General features: G+C 52.2%; 1 protein-coding gene across 2 annotated transcripts in view; it reads right to left on the minus strand.

Annotated features, from left to right (window-relative positions):
- Nucleotides 1–17,500, minus strand: part of COL26A1 (collagen type XXVI alpha 1 chain) — a 140,583-nt gene that overhangs the window by 16,431 nt on the left and 106,652 nt on the right. For both annotated transcript variants that reach the window (XM_044915153.1, XM_044915152.1), the window contains exon 4: nt 453–514. In XM_044915153.1, the coding sequence (XP_044771088.1) occupies nt 453–514 (62 nt within the window). The remainder of the gene's footprint in view (nt 1–452; nt 515–17,500) is intronic.

A 17,500-nucleotide genomic window follows, 5' to 3' on the forward strand; every position in this document is an offset into this window, starting at 1 on the left:
CCGACCTCTGATGCAGCGGGGGGCGGGGGTAGCTAACAGGAGCCAGGTAGTTCCTCCTCCATTGGCTTGTCTGGGCCCCGCCTTCTGCCCGACAGGGTGGGGACAGGAGGAGCCAGAGTTGGGGGCAGGAGCCCTGGGGGGGACAGGGGCTCCCTCCACTTTCTACCCAGGGGTCACCTTCTGGGTATCCAGGCCCCCCCACCCAGGTCATTGAGACCCACACCCAGACCAGCCTGTTGTCCGAGACCTCCAGATTTCTTGCTTTCCCCACCCCGGGAGGCTGGCTCAGCCCAGAGAAGGCCACCCTGAGCCACTGACGCCCCAGCAGCACCCAACCCCTGGGACCAGGCTGCTCGGGCCTGCTGGGCTCCCCAGGGCTAGGCTGGTACCTGATGCATAACCCTCACACACACCCGCCAACTCCCTAGGGCGGGCCCCCCAGGCCGTCTGACCTTGGCCTCCAGCGTGGTTAGCCGCTCACTCATGTCGCTGAGCCGGGTACAGTTCATGCATTCTGAAAGAGAAGGGTGAACATGGAGTGTAGACCCTGGGGTGAGAGTAGCCAGCTGCCAGGACAGCCTCTGGGCCGGCAGGCGGGGAGCTCTCTGATCAGTCTGCCTGGGAAACTCTTACCCAGCCTTCAGGGCCTTATCCTCAGTGCCCCCTCCTCCAGGCAGCCCACCTGACCTCAGAGCACCCACAGCACATTGTACTTATTCAGCGAAGTGTCTGAGCCAGCACCCCAGGTGCCTGGTCAGCCTGAGTGCCATGAGGGTGGGGTCTTTGTCTATTTTATTTGCCCACAAAGTAGGGGCTCAAAGAAATCCAATAACTGATAAATAGGTGGTAAAGGGGATGGGCTCCCTGCCTTTGAGAACTCAGTCTCGGGAGGGAGATGGGCAAATAGGTACAGGCCGGTAAGGGCTACGCTAGGGCTGGAAGAACAGAATGTGCAAAAGAGCATCACGTGGGAACTGCAATGCCGGTTTGGGGTGGGGGAGGTGGTGATCAGGGAGGACATCCTGGAGGCAGGGGCATCTAAGGGGAGGCCTGAGGGAGGAGCTCTGGGCAGCGTCCTGAGGCCAGTGGGAGGCTGCTGGAGGGGCTGAAAGTCAAGGTAAGATGTGCATTTTTAAAAGCTCACTTGGGCAGCAGTGTGGATGGTGGGTGGGCGTGGGAGGGACGGGCAGCCGGAAGGCCAATTAGGAGACTGGTAACGGTTAACCCCCCAGGCCCACATCTCCCTGGGCTATAATTATCTATTTATGTCTGTCTGCCCCAGGGACTGGAGCTGTTTAAAGAGGAAATAGGTGCGGGGCGCCTGGGTGGCTCAGTCGTTAAGCGTCTGCCTTCGGCTCAGGTCATGATTCCAGCGTCCTGGGATCGAGCCCTGCATCGGGCTCCCTGCTCGGCGGGAAGCCTGCTTCTCCCTCTCCCTCTCCCCCTGCTTGTGATCCTGCTCTCACTGTGTCTCTCTCTGTCAAATAAATAAATAAAATCTTTAAAAAAAAAAAAAAAAAAGAGGAAATAGGTGGTTCAAAGCTGTTCTCAAGAGCTTTTATTGCTCCAGAATTCAAGGGATGCCTAAATCTCTCACTCAGTTCACAGCCTGACTGACCTTCCAGGGACCTCATTCTGGGCCATACAGACACACTGAGGTATGAGGGTAGCTCAGTGGGTCCCACCTGGTGTGCCGGGGCTGACCATCAGAGGCCCTGTGGCCGTGTTGAGGCCTGAAGCTCACCAACGGTGTCCATACCTGCCCCCACATCGGCCTCCCCTGTCCTCAGAGAGGTCCCCCAACTTCATCTCGGAAAGCAAATCCCCTCATTAACGTCCCTGGGTTACAGTGGTGGTTGCTCTGTGAGACACATGGGGGACGACCAGGAGTCTTAGGACCAGGGTTCAGTCCTCCCCGGGGGTGCCCGGCCTCAGGGCAAGGGGGGCTGAGCTGGGGTCGTCTGCTCACCAGCCCTAGTTGGGTTTACAAGACGTGCGCTGGCAGAGGTCCCGCTCACCCTCACCTCCCTCCCCGGCTCCCCTGGGCTGGGCCCAGTCAGTGGTTTATAAGCATTTTTTAAGAACAGAACCCTTTTTCCCCCTCAATAAAACCTTGTCCATAACCCCGAAACATAAAACAGATTAGAGACTGAGGTATAAACACTGAAGCTTCCAAACAACTAGAAGAATGTGTACAGTTTCGTGACGGGGAAGGGGAAAGACTTCACAAAGGACCAGGGAGAGAGAGGGGGCGGGTTTTCTGCTTAAATGTGTGTGGGGGGTTGCTGAACCCACATGTTTCTTCTTCCTTTCTCCCAGGAAAGGGTGGTGGAGAAGGAAAAAGGGATAAAAATCCACAAAGCAGAGAAGGGCAGAGGAGAATTCTCAGCGGATGAGGCCAATAACGCAGCCAGGGGCCTGGGCCCACCTGGAAAGAGGACATCAGAGCCTCCAGGCTCCCCTGAGGCCGGGACAGCACCAGGCAGGAGAGGTGAGGGGTCCTCTCTGGGGACAGGGACACGCCTGAGGGGAAAGGCCCACAGGTGCTGAGAGAAACGGTGGGGTCTCCCAAGGCCCTCAGTCAACAAGGCCAAACCATAGACACATCCCTCTTAAAAACAGCTCAGGATTCCTGAGCCTTAAAAGAAGCCTTTAATGGAAAGACAGAGATCAAAACAAATGGGGTCCCACTCACCCACCCACTACCCCAACCCCATCTATCTACGTACCCCCCACTCATCCCCCCCACCGCCTACATTACCCCCGACCCCACCCCCGCCCCCTCCCTCCACCCCCGCACCTCCCCAACCATGCTCAGGAGCCCCTTGGCGACCCTGTGCTCATACCGATGAGGTGGGTGGCAGGGCATTATGAATGAGGGTGCCTGTCCTCCTAGAGCGAAGGCCCACGGACCTTCCCCTCCTCTTGAGGAGGACTGGCCTGGAGGACTGTGAGAAGGGACTTTTCTGCCTGAGCCCCCGGCCCCCTCGGTGACCAGGAGGGCACCACCCCACCCTGGGGGCGGCAGGATGAGCACGAGGCAGGACGGATGTGGGTGAGCTGAGAACTAGAGCCCCATTCTGACCCAGTGAACATTCCTGAGGCATTTAGGGGCCGTGAACAGAGCATTTCCAGGGTCTGAGGCCACAGACAGGACTCTCTGCAGGAGGGGAAGTTCTGTGGAGGGAGGGGTGAGCCTCGGGCTCTCGCAGGAACCTATTTCTGGAAAGTGTGCTGGGCCTGGGCCCAGTTTACTCTGGCCCTGGGCACGCCTCTTGGCCGTCGGGCACGGCGGGGCGGGGAGGGGTTCCGGTTCCACAGCCACAGAGAGGCCAGGAAGGTGCAGCCAGCGGGCAGGGGTGAGGCTGCCAGCCACCTGCCTGGGCAGGCGCTGAGACCAGCCGGGTTGTACGGTTCCCCTGGCATTCTGTCATCAACAAGCAATTATATTATGTTTGTTTAAATTTTTCTAACGATTCATGGGAGTGGTGGGGACAGAGAAATGGCACCGAGTGTGCTGACTGGCGTGCTGAGCGGCCCAAGCGGTTCCCCCTTGCTAAGATGAAGACTCTCACTTCCCGAGATTCGGAGGGTTCCCACAATCCCAGCCCCCTCGTAGCACACACAGGCCCACGAGTGCCCAGGGCCACAGCACGTTCCTGGTGTCTAGGATGCAGGAAATTGTGCCTGGAACTCTTTGCCAATATGTGTGTATCGAAGTGTGGATGTGCCAGGCAAACCAGCGCGTGGGGGGGTGGGGGGGTGAGAGAGAGAGAGAGAGAGAGGGAGAGAGAGAGAGAGAGAAGGACTCACTGCTTGGTGCTATTAGTAGAAAGAGAACTATAAGGCCACTAACTCACTGTGAGGCTGGAGAGGGCCTCATCTGACCTCTCTGGCCCTCAGTTTTCTCATCTGTAAAAGGGGACTATATTGGATCAGCTCCAAGGGCCTCAGGATCCTGGTCCCTGTGCCCTCACCCTCCGGCTCTCACCGCTGGGCTCTGTCCACCCACTGCCAGATGGTGCACCTGCTAATCCACCGGCCATCTGCCGTCAGCCAGCACGGCTACCACTGATGGTTCTGCACCCAGAATTCAGGACCCAGCTCCCGAGTGAGGCGACTCCCCAGGCCTGGGCCCGAAGGGGAGCCTTGCCGACTGCAGAGAATTCGAGAGGCCAAGTGAGACCACTGTAAGGCTGGGGCCACAAGACCCTGACAGAGGGGAGCGAGGGGACACAGGTGGCCCTGCCCCAGACACCCAGCCCCCTCTGTGAGAGGTCTCAGAGATGGGTCCACAAGCAGGGAGCACGTGGAGGCTGGATGTCACCAGGAGGCCAAGCTGGAAGAGATCCCTAAAATCCCCCTGGAGACCTTTGACTCCAGCCCAAACTCCTAAGCCCTGTTAGGAGAGCTCCAGGGAGGTCAGTGGGGTCAGATGTTGGGGGGGCAGGGGGCGGGGCTGGCCAGGTGTGTTCATGGGAGACCACAGGAACGAGGAGGTCCTAAGTGGCCTCAGTTTCCCCAGTGTGACAAGAGCTGGGCTGGGCCTAGGACAGATAGGACTGGTACCTTTCTATCTTACTACACATGGGGTCAGCCCTGCTCCACCTGAGTTTAGTCTTGGGCCACACATTCTTTTGATGCCTCCCTCCTCCCCACTGGGGCCTTGAAGGCCATGTAGGACCTTCCTCTACTGGTGAGACCTTGGTCATCTCACTCTCTGCTGGAAACTGTTGTCAGGGGGGAAAAGTGCTTGTCCTCAGTAGGCCTAGATGTCTTTTGCCTTCTCACTCACACCATACCGGCCAGCCAGGCCACGCCCCCTCCAGCCAGGCCACGCCCCCTCCAGCCAGGCCACACCCCTCCGGTCAGACCACGCCCATCTGGCTAGGTCACAGCCCCTCCAGCCAAAGAGAGAAGACCTGGATGTACAGTGACTTTGGGACCAGTGCTAACTCCTGCACGGAAACCTATGAGAAGATGGGTCTGCCCGCCCATGGGGTTCAGCTCCCAGTGTCTATTAGAGCCTCTAATGCAAAAGACAAAGACCAAAACAACAAACAGGAAAAAAGTAAGCTCAGAAAACAGACGATGAGTGGACAGAAAAAGACTTCAAAAAAGCAAAGCCAAACCCTAATATCCTTAGAGAGATATGAGAAGATACCGCATCCTGAAACAACAGGAGGTTATTTACAAAGAACCTTCAAATCACAAAAATGCGTTTGTAGAAATGGAAGAAAAATAGCCAATGTAAAATATTCAGTAAAAGGATTAGAAGATATGGAAATTTTCTAGAAAACTGCAAAAAGGGGGCTCTGACAGCTGGAGAGAAGAGATAAGAAAATTAGGGGATCGGGGCGCCTGGGTGGCTCAGTTGGTTAAACAACTGCCTTCAGCTCAGGTCATAATCCTGGAGTCTCACGATCGAGTCCCGCATGGGGCTCCCTGCTCAGCAGGGAGTCTGCTTCTCCCTCTGACCCTCCCACCTCTCATGTGCGCTCTCTCTCTCTCTCATTCTCTGTCTCTCAAATAAATAAATAAAATCTTTAAAAAAAAGAAAGAAAGAAAATTAGGGGATCAATCCAGGTCTAACAACTAACTAACTGGAGGTTCCAGAGAAAGAGACCAGAGAAAATGGAAAGAAGTAAAGAAATGATTCCAAAAGTTCACCTAAAACTGACGGATATGAACTTTCAAACTGAAAGAACATGCAAAATGCCAGATGGAAAACAAAACAAAACAAAACTCACACCAAAAAGCACATTGTCACAAAAGTTCGGAATCCCAGAGAGAAAACCCTAAAAGCTTCCAAGATAAAATGAGGCCTCCAAGAAATGTCCAGAATCAGTATGGCAGTGGACTACTGAACAATAAAAGTGGAAGCTGGGAGATAGCGGTATTCTTTTGAGGGAAGAGGGTGTCTGGCTGAGATTCTATACCCAGCTCAACGATCCCTCTAGGTTTGAGGGTAAAATGAAGCATCTGTAGTCACGCATGGCTTCAAAACATTGACACAACACATACCTCTTCTCTGAAATATTGAAAGATGTACTCCACCAAAACAAAGGAGTAAGCTGGAGAAAAGAAGACACAAAACAGGGATACCCAAAGGCAAGAAGTTCAACAACAAAGCAACATCCTGAGAAGGGAAATAAAGACATGTCACCTGATGACAGCGTGCAGCACAACCCAACCACATTAGACCAGGAGACAGAGGGCTCTAGAAAGGAAAGAGCCCCTGATGTGTGTGAGTGTGAGGGAGAATTAAACTTCTTTTGGAAAATGTGGGGTGAGTTAGTGACATGCCAAGTGATACTACATCTATGGCATGGCCTAGAAAACTAAGCAAACAAACAAAAATGAATCATTAACTCCAGGAAAATAAAAAGTCTACAGCAAGGAGATGCACCTTGGTATATTACCTGAAATCAGCTGTGAATATTATTTGCTTTGTTATAAAACTCTAGTCATTGTCTACTGATCTAACCCAAAGTGTGGTACAATTACTTGGGAAGAGGGGAAGAGGAAAGGACTTGGAGGATGGATCAGAGATGAAAAAAGCACCAGAACCTCCCACAGGAGGAAGTCAGCAGACAATCTCTAAGATTAAAAAACAAGAGAAATAGCAATGTATAAAGGGTAGTGAGCCCTGTGGAGGTGAGGCCTCCTTCCCCAAAAAGCTTGACTGTAGGGAATAAAAACTGGGGGTAAAGAGGGGGTGCAGGAGATGGCTCTTTTTAATTATAAGCCTTGAAGGACTCTCTGCCTTTTTAAATCAATAGACATACTTAATATACATATTATAATTAAAAATGTTTAACTGGGTAAGAAAATGAAACATGCTCAGGATGCTATGTGAAAAATATACAACATTGCATCTGTTTTCTGCTTATAATCATATAAAAGATGGATAGTCAAGATACAAATCCCAGGGGCACCTGGGTGGCTCAGTCGGTTGAGCATCTGCCTTCAACTCGGGTCGTGGTCCCAGGGTCCTGGGATCGAGCCCCACATCGGGCTCCCTGCTCAGCGGGAAGCCTGCTTCTCCCTCTCCCACTCCCTCTGCTTGTGTTCCCTCTCTCACTGTGTCTCTCTCTGTCAAATAAATAAATAAAATCTTTTTTTAAAAAAAGGAAACAAAACCTGGAAAAATAAAAAGAGTTGCAGTGCTAGAATTATGGGTGAGTTTTGCCCTCATTTGTGTAAAATTTCCCGTTGATGTTCTCCTGTTTTGGCTCAGTTTCCTGATCTACCCGTGAGGCCAACCAGCCCTACATCGTTAGGGCTGCTGTGTGGGGTAAGAGAACGGAGCCAGGAGTGTAGTGTCTGTCCCACCCCAGGCCCTGAGAGGCAGAGCCAGCTTCTAACAGTGGCTCCCAGAGACTAACCAGCACCTGGGTCCCTGGCTTTTCCATCTTCGCCAGCTCTGAGCCCCTAGCTTGGCAACCTCTCCCGCTGGGGCCACTACCATGCTGAGGGAAGCTCCCTGCTCTTGTGGGGGTGGTGGCCCCTGGTTCTGCTGCCCCCACCAGCTCTGGTCCCACATGTTAGCAAGCACATAGTAGGCTTTTAATAAATGCCCATGAAATAAGTGAAACAGGTAGACCTTGAGGGTCATTTGTTTGTAGCATTAAGTCTTCTTCCTTTTTTTAAGATTTATTTATTTATTTTAGAGACAGAGAGCACGCACACAGGCAAGTGGGGGGAGAGGCAGAGGGATACGGACAAGCAGACTCCCCGCTGGGCGTAGAGCCGGACACGGGGGCTCGATCCCAGGACGCTGAGATCATGACCTGAGCCAAAATCAAGAGCCAGACGCTCAACCAGCTGAGCCACCCAGGCGCCCCTGTAGTTCTTAGTCTTCTGAACGGAGCAGAGGCAGACCTTGAGAATCATTTACAGGCAGGGAGACCAAGGTCCAGAGAGGGAAAGGGAGTTGGGTAAGATCACGGCCTCATGGCAGATGAGTCTCACTTGGCCCCAGGGCTCTTCCCTCAGTCCAGGACCCAACCACCTACCACAGGCCCTGAGGCCCATCCTAAGTTCATCGCGGAGGGACGGTGGGTTTGCACAGTAGGAGAAGACATTTGCATGTGTCCTGAAGGTGAAAAATCTAGAGGTTTGGCTCCACTCTTAAGCCAACACCTTTGCAAAGTCATTGGACATTGGTACCTGTTCTTCCTCAGTAAAATGGCCAAGATAATCTCTCCCTGACCACCCCTGAGAATTGCCATGGGCCTCGAAGAGTTTGCCTTGAACACATGCTACACAGTTTGTGGGGGAATGGTCCTGAAGCTCACATATCTGGTCTGGGGTACAACCAGACACCCCCCCCCACCTCCCACACCATGGCCCCTTAGCAGCCTTGAGACTCATTGGCTGAAGGGCGGCCAGAGGCCTGGAATGGTGTATTTTATGTGTCAGCCTGGCTAGGTCTGGTGCTTTTGTTTGGCCAAACACTGGTCAAAATGTTGCTGTGAGGTAGCAGTATTGGGTAACATCTACAGTCAGTTGACTTTAAGTAAAGGAAGTTACCATGGATGATGTGGGTGGGCCTCATCCAATCAGTGGAAGGCCCTCAGAGGAAAAGACAGGTTTCCCACAGAAGAAGGAATTCTGCCTCAGGACAGCAGCAGTGAATCCTGTCTGAGTTTCCAGCCTGTCGGCCCACCCTAAAGATTTCAAACCTGCCAGCCCCAGATTTCAAACAATTATATAAGCCAATTCCTTAATTCAGATGATAGGTAGATGATAGATCGGAAGAGATATATGTATATAGCTATATAGATACATAAACACACACACGTCCTTCTGGTTCTATTTCTCTGGAGAACTCTGACTGATTCAAGGTCCAACCTATAAACAGGTCCTAAACAGACTCATCAACCAGGGGAGAATCTTCTGGACTCTTGGGTGTGTTCCATGATTCAGCTCCAGCTGCCTTAGAGATAGTCTGTCAGATTTAGCAAATAAAAACACAATACTTTATCTGTCAACCCTATTTAATACTTCGTTCTTTCTACAGACACACCAAGGTCTTCTCTGGGACAGGGACCCAGGGACAAGTGGCTTCACCCTCAAAGGTCTCTGGACATGTAAGCAACCATGCTGAGGGGTGCTGCCCATCTGTGTTCTCCTAGGAAAGGCAGGGCCAACCCCAGCCGGAGGAGATCAAGAGGGTTTCCCAAGGAGGAAACACCTGAGCCCTGACTACTGCTGGTAAAACAATGTTTGCCGAGTACTTGCTCTGGGTCTGGCCCTGGGCTAAGCCCCCTACACCCATTCTTTCCATGTAAGCCTCTAACCAACCCTGAGGCAGGCACTAGATTGCTATCTCCATTTTGCAGTTGGGAAAACTGAGGCACAATGATAGGCAAATTTGCTGAAAAGTCTCCCAGCCAGAAACTGACCCGGAAGCACACGCTCTTTGCTCTTAGTCACTGAAAGCCTGACCTGAGACAGCTGGGGCTCAGCACACCCCCACCTCACTCAGGCGCTGCATGTGGTGACTCTTGAAATCTTTGTGTCCGTCCATGAGGGACCCTGTTGTCCCTCCCACCTACAGAGGAGGAAGTGCGCACGCAGTGAGTACGGGGTTGAGCTGGGAGGGGGTTGGAGTGTCTGCTCTCAGGCCCCACTTCCTCACCTTTACAAGATTCTGCCGGGCCTCGCACTACAACCTGCCCAAACAGACCCCATAGAGATCCCTGACTTAAGCTCCTATAACAGGTAGGGATCTAATTTGCCATGAGGGAGATGGGGGTCGGGGCTGGAGGGAGCAAGGCAGCTACAGGCTGGAGCTCCAGAGTCTACCAATGGCTGTGGGGCCAGCCCCATGGGGAACAGAGAGGCTCTGGTAGCACCTAGGCCTAGGAAATCACCTTTCCAGTTAACTTCTAGGGAGCTGCTTATCCAGGGAATCAGACACACTGGATTTCTCTAAGCCATACACTCCAAAAGGAATGGTGGAGAGGGCAAGGCCAGGCCAAAGGGGGAATCTGCCCTGTGCTTTCCCTATATTTCCCAATGCATCCCGTCAGGGGCCAGGGAGCCTGCTGGTCGGATAGAGCCATGGCTTTGTGCCAGGCCCAGCCGTGGGGCTCATGGATAGGACAGAATAATTAAATTCCATCCTTTTGTATATCAGGGATCACAGAGAAGGCAAGATTTTTCAGAAACTTCTGCCAAGATGTTTATTGAAGAATAATTGAGCTCCTTCTTGGAGAGGGGCAGCCTCATATGGGTGTGTGTCCTCATGGTGGAAACAGAAATCCCCAAGGGGCCGACAGCACTGAAGCCTCTCAGAACACAATGGTAGCCAGCCTCCTCGTCCCCCATGGGCACCCACGTTCGCAGCCCCTCCGTGGGCTGCAGGACTTCCTGGTGATGTTCAGCATCACCCTACGGGCAAAAGGGACAATGCTGGTGAGTGAAATCGATTCACCAGTGTTTACCAGGCACCTACTGGCTTAGAGAAAGAAATACCAGGGCATATTGCCCTCCTTCTGCGAGTGAGTAGGATGAGATTTAGGGAGGTTTGGCACTGTTCTCAAGGTCACACAGCATGTCAATTAAAGGCCAGAATTAGAACCCTGGGCTTCCCTTCCCATGAGGCCACGGTGGGCTGGGCTACGTGCCCTGGTTGGGGTAGCAGCTCTTAATGGATGTGCGGACAGTGCCTGGACCATGGCTAAGCATGGGCAAAGGGTGTGACTTGTGCACCTCACTGTGGCCCTAGGAACTTTCCTGACCAGGCTAGCCAAATCTGTCTTCCACCCTCTCTACCTCCACATCCAGCCAGTGTTCACGGTCAACGGGTCTTGACCTTGAACCATGTGGACCATGGCTGGACCACACCCTGAAGTATCTTTCCCTCAACAAAATCTGAAGAGAAATTATTAGAATTATCAAATTGTTTTAGCAAGGTCGCTGGAATACAAACACAGTTTCTAAAAATCAACCATATTTCTCTATACTGGTAACAAAAAAATAGAAAATGAAATTTTATAATAATACCCTTCACAAAAGCATCATAAAGTTATCAAATTACCTAGTAATAGATCTACTGAAAACTATAGCACATCATTGAGAGAAATTAAAGAAGATCTAAATAAATGGGAAGATATACTATGTTCATGGATTGGAAGACCCAATATTATAAAGATGTGAATTCATTCTCCCCAGCTGATCTATAAAGTCAATGCAATCCCATGCAAAATGTCAGAAGGCTGTGTGTGTGTGCGTGTGCGTGTGCGTGTGTGTGTATGCATGTGTGTATGGAAATTGGCAGACGGATTCTGAAATGTATATGAAAAGACAAAGGTCCAAGAATAACCAGGGCAATCTGGAAGAAATAGAACAAAAGGTGAAGACTTATACTTCTTTAAATTGGGACCTTTAGGGCGCCTGGGTGGCTCAGTTGGTTAAGCGACTGCCTTCGGCTCAGGTCATGATCCTGGAGTCCCGGGATCGAGTCCCGCATCGGGCTCCCTGCTCAGTGGGGAGCCTGCTTCTGCCTCTGACCCTCCCCCCTCTCATGTGCTCTCTCTCTCTCGTTCTGTCTCAAATAAATAAATAAATAAAAATCTTTTTAAAAATAAATAAATAAATAAATCGGGACCTTTAAAATTGAGACCTATTTTAAAACTATAGTAATTAAGACACTGTAGTATTAGTGCAAAGAGAGACAAACAGACTCATACTTATAGTCACTTCATTTATGAAAAATCACGAATGCAGTACCACAGAGAAAGGGTAGACTTTTCAATAAACAGTGCTAGGTCAATTGGCTATTCAAATGGAAAAGAAAAATAAAAGAATCAGACCCCCCAGGGGTGCCTGAGTGGTTCAGTCGGTTAAGTGTCTGACTCTTGATTTCGGCTCAGGTCATGATCTCAGGGTTGTGAGATCGAGCCCCATGTTGGGCTCCACACTGACTGTGGAGCCTGTTTAAGATTCTCTCTCTCCCTCCCTCTGTCCCTCCCCATGCACGCATGCACTCTCTCTGTTTCTCTAAAATAATAAATAAATAAATCTTTTTTAAAAAACCCCACACCACACATGAAAGTCAATTTCAGATGTATTGTAGATCCAAATGTGAAAGGTAAAATACAGCTTTTAAAAGAAACCAGAGGCAATGACCTTCATGAAAGTCAATTTCAGATGTATTGTAGATCCAAATGCGAAAGGTAAAATAGAGCTTTTAAAAGAAACCAGAGGCAATGACCTTCATGACCACATTTCTTCAACAGGACACAAAAAGCACTAACATTAAAGAAGACTTTGCCAAAGCACACCACATTAAAATTAAGAATTTATTTTCATCACAAGAGAATGAACAGGCCTACCACCAAGTAGAAGAGGATTCTTGGAATACATATACCCACAAAGTAAGATATCCAAATGGCCGATAATCATATGCAGAAGGGCTCAACTCATTAGCCATAGCAGAAAATGCAAATCAAACCACAGTGTGGCACTCCCACACACCCACCAGAATGGCTAAAATTAAAAAGACTAATGATGCCGAGTATCACAGAGCATGGGAACCACTGGAATTCTCAGACACTGTTACTGGAGTGTCCATGATATAACCACTTGAGAAAACCATTTGGCAGTTTCTAATAAGGCTGAGCAGAAGCAAATCCATCCCCAGATACGTATCCAACAAAATGAATAAATACTTTCGCCAAAAGACATGTGCGAGAATATTCCCTGTGGCGTTGCTCATAATAACCCCAAATTATAAATAACCCAAATTCCATCAGGGGACGCCTGGATCAATTGAAGAGTCCCAAAGCGGAGCACTACACTGTAGTAAGTGTGCACAAACCACATGCCGCCGTGGGGGTGAAGCTCACAAAGATAATGCTGGGTGAAAGATGGTGACCCCAAAGAGCACACAGTGCGTGATTCCACTGATCTTGAAGTTCCAACACAGGCAGACAGCTCTGCACACTGGCATTGAAGTCAGCGGTTACCTTGGGGAGGACAGTTATGGGAAGAGGCAGCTGGAGGGCCTCCAGGGTAATGAAAATGTTCTCTTTCTTGATGTGGGTGCTGGGGCACATGTGTGGTCAGTTTGTGAAAAACGTGTCAAGCTGTTCCGCTCATCCTAAACCACCAATCTGACATGTCACCCTCCAATGCTTCTCATTGCCCTGAGGACAAACCCTGCGTGTGTGGGCTACTGCCACGCCCTGAGCCGCACCCTTTTAGGCCTTTGGCCTTTGCTTGTCTTGTTATCTCATCTAGAAGTGGCACCCATCCTACCCCATTGATCAGCTAATTCCTACTTAAGCACCTCCTCCTCCAGGAAGGCTTCCTTGACCACTCCAGGCAAAACTTCAGCACCTGCCTTCCCACAAACTGCCGTGAGCCCTGTGCTGAGGGTACCACGGCATTTTCTCTCTAAAACATGAGGGTCTTCGACCTCTGTGAGGAAACAGCAGGAATTAAATAAATGCATTTCTTTATGAAATGAGATCCCTCCTAAAAGTAACTTATGTCCCTTTGCTATACAGGGCTGACATATTCTCTTTGTTCTTCTCCCCCAGAGGCCCAACTAAGAGGATAACCAAGCTGGCAGTGGTATGGGGTGGGGGCTGCTGGGGCAGAGGGGCTGGTACCTGGGGGGCTGGCTCCGGGCAGCATCAGCGGTTCGGAGAGGGTCAGGGCACTGCTGCTGGGTAGGGGGTGAAGGAAGGGGCACAGGGGGAGATCAATCCAAACGTTCCCCACCCAAATGCAGATACGTAAGAACATGCATGTGAGTATGCGTGTGTGCGTGCGTGCACATGCTCGTGTACACTCAGGTCCAGGCGTGGGGGAGTCTATAGGGGAGGGTCTCTGGGCACGTACGCTTGTGTGCACACTGTATGTGTATCTGTCTGTCTGGTCCTATTTTTGACACACAGGTGGAAGCCTCGAAACATTCTCCATGTACACAGAGCCCTGTCTGTGGTTCGCAAAGCTCTCTTACACCTTTGGCCTCACTTGGACCCACTGTCCATGGTCCCAACCTACAGCTGTGCAAAGGGCAGCTCAGAGAGGGGAGGGGACTTTCCCAGGTCACACAGAGCTGCGACAAAAACCCCAGTGTCAGGGGCGCCTGGGCGGGGTTCAATCGGTTAAGCAGCTGACTCTTGATTTCGGCTCAGGTCATGATCTCAGGGTTGTGAGATCAAGCCCCGTGTCGGGCTCTGTGCTCAGCACGGAGTCTTAGATTCTCTCTTTCCCTCTCCCTCTGCCCCTCACCCCTCCCTCCTACTCTCTCTCTCTAAAATCAAAACAAAACAAAACAGTGTCACCAATGGAAGGCCAGGGGCCCTCCCACCCCATCCACTTCCCTCACGGAACCTCCAGCAAAAAGAACCCAAATGAGCAACAAGAAGGCCCCTGTTAGTGGCCCACGAGCTGCTACCCAGGCCAGGGGCCAGTTCCCCACTCTGTGAGCACGTGCCCCTGTTGGACCGGAAGTGGGGTCAACTCTGTGTCCTCAGGCAGGGCACAGCCCTCTCCATCCCTGGAGCCAGCAGGCGCATCTGCTGCGTGTCATCTCTCCCCTTCTCTCCCGCCATGGGCGAAGGAGCCAGGCTTTGCTTCCTGCGAGCAGGTGGACCCCGTCACGGCTCAGTCTCAGGCTTCTTTGGTGAAACGTGATCCCGTGTGAAGCATCCCGTGTGCTGCAGAGGCTACCTGACCGCCGGGTGGGACTCGGGCATCCGGAACTCCAGGTGAGGAGTGGGGGGCCCTCTTCCATCTCGGCTCAGCTGCTCCCCATCAGGGGGACCCTCACCTTTCCTCCACGATAAACTGAGGCAGTAGTCCCTGTCCAGACCTTTGTCCCTGGCCTTTGGGGAGTGGTCTCCAGAGGCTGAGAGGAGACGAAGCTGCCCCAGGCCCCGCAGGCAGGGGCAGGAACCAGACCAGAGACGCTCCAAAGCCTGGATGCTCTTGCTTTCAGGATGTCCAGCTCCCGATTGCTTTGGCCACCTTGAGAAGCTCACCAGCAAAGGAGTCACATCAGTGAGAGCGCCCAAGGATGGGGCGCGGGCTTTGCTGCCTGGACCCTGAGGCCCCCGGAGGCCGCATAACCCCATCATGGCTGCTTCACCTACTGGACAGGTTCCCCAGGCGTCGGGATAACTCACCTCTCTGGACAGGTGAGTTGTGGTAGCTGATGGCAGCTTCGTTTGATTCAAGTAATATATGTCTCATCGGCAGCAGCTTTCCTTCCGACTGGCCGTCCCCAGAAATCAATGACATGGGTGTGGCGGGGCCAGAATCCTGCAGGATCGGGTACTTGCGGGCCCTCGGTTGGGGATGGGGTGGGGTCCCCAAAACTGGGGGGACTTGGCTGAAGGTAGCTGTGTACAGTGTGCTCAGTGGAGGGACGTCGGGGCATCCAGGAACGTCCCTGGGGACACACAGGGGATTTCATCACCACAGAAAGAAGTGATCCAGTCTCTCTGCAGCTGGGTCTGCCCTGTGTCTGTTCCATCCTTCAGGGTCAGTGACTCAGCTGCTTCTCTTGGGTGGATTCTGAGCTTCATGTTGTTAATCCGAAGTTATTGTTTGAAGTGTCTGACTCTTTTTCCCTCCTCCAGAAACAGATCATAAATATCTCCAGGGTCTCACAGAGCTGGCAGGCAGCACGGCCTGAGTCTGAAAGATGATACCAGCGCAGCCAAGGGAGATGAGCTCTGGGATTGCTGGTCCATTTGGACTCGTGGAGTCGGTACTGCCATTGCTGTGTGTCACTGGGAAAGAATCCTTTTTAACGGGGCTCCAAGCCCAAGGTCAAGGTTCAAGGGCCAGAAAGCATAGCTGGCTGACCGGGGGGCCTCCGGACCATGGGAGGGTGTCACCTGACTCTGTCCAGGGGCTCCTGCAGCCCAGAGGGCCGTGAGGAGCACCCAGAGCCTGGAGCCGGGGTGGAGGGGGCCTCCCCAACCTGCCGCGCTGGTCAGAAACAGACGAGGATGAAAAGACAGCAAGAAGGGAGTGGAGTCTCTTTGGTCATTGGGGCTTTCAGAGGGAAATGACAACAGAGTTTTAAGAACTGAAGGCAAAGTCACTGGTCTGTCCCCAAATGGTGGGACTGGACGGGGCAGTGAATCGGGGGGAGGAGCCCCCAGCTTAGAGGAAAGGAGACACGGGGAACAACACCTGGACAGGTCCCTCCTCCTCCAAAGGCAAGGTGAAGGCCCAAGGTGGCTTGGCTTTCATTCAGGGTTCAGCTGGGCTCCAGGAAAGGCCTTAGTGTCCTCACAGGGCTATCTGCCTTGTGATGGCTATTTTGGGGAGCCAGAAGGTGAGCACGGGGCTCTAAGCAGTTTTCAAAAGCTTTTTAAAAGAAAGAAGTCTTTTTCCTACACACACAATTGTTTCTGGGACCCTGACAGATACAAAAGCAGCTCTGCCTGCGAGGGGTGGGAGCACAGGATCAGCTAGCTCCTGGCGCCGGGCTCAAGGCGGGCAAGAGGTGGCCAAGTCCTGGTGCTCCTACTCCCAGTTCTCAGATACCCAAGGGAGGCTCATGTGATGAGGCCCGTCCCACATCCAGGGTCAGTATAGGGGCCCCACAGAAGCTACCTGCTCCATGGCATCTGGCAGCATCTGGGGCTGACATACCTCTGGGCCCGGCCTGCCCCCTCCCTGTCCACCCATCCACTGGGCAGCTGCCCACGTCACCCTTTTCTGGCCAGGAGTAGGTCTGGCTGGAGCCTTGCCCCACCTGGCCTCCGGTCGCCACACAGGGAGGAGGCCAGGAAGGAAGAGTTGGTAGGTGACAAGGCTCCCGGCTCTCAGGGTCAAACCTGGACTGCCTGTCCCAGCAGGAGGAGGTTGCCGTGGCAACTACAGGCTGGCTGGATGAGGCCCCTCCCCTCCGCAAGCACAGACCTTCACTGAGGATGGATCAGTTGGCTGTATTTTCCAGCCCGGAGGATCACTCGGAGAGGATCTCGTTCTTTCTTAGACACACTTTCCCTCCCCCACGACTGCCCCAGTAGTTTAAAACAAATGCGAAGAACACGGGGGCATTTGTGCCCCCCAAGAAGCTGTGTGACTTTGGGGAAGTTCCTTAACCCTCTGAACTTGAGTTACTTTTGCTCAGATGAGAAGGAAAATCAAGGCCCCCTCCCAGGGCCCTAAACCGGTTAGAGGGAATGCAGAATTAGCACTCACGTACTCAGAAAGCAAATCTCCCACGCAACTGTAAAGACCAAAGGATCTTAGACCTATCTCACCCAGCTCTTTCTTTAAACAGATTAGAACACAGATGTGGGGTGGTAAGTGGCTCGTGGCCACAGTCACACATTTAAGGTGGTGGCCGCCCCAGAGCTAAAACCCAGTTCTGGGTATGAATCTAAGGATCTTCGACTTTCCCAGGGTGGGCGCGTCATTCACCCTCCTTAGTCATTTACACCATAGTAAGAATGAATCCATACATTACCGCTGGAAGCACAACACTTTACAAAGCACTCTCCCATCCCAT

The sequence above is a fragment of the Neomonachus schauinslandi genome, chromosome 5 (assembly GCF_002201575.2).
Source record: "Neomonachus schauinslandi chromosome 5, ASM220157v2, whole genome shotgun sequence".
In the NCBI taxonomy this organism is placed as follows: domain Eukaryota; kingdom Metazoa; phylum Chordata; class Mammalia; order Carnivora; family Phocidae; genus Neomonachus; species Neomonachus schauinslandi.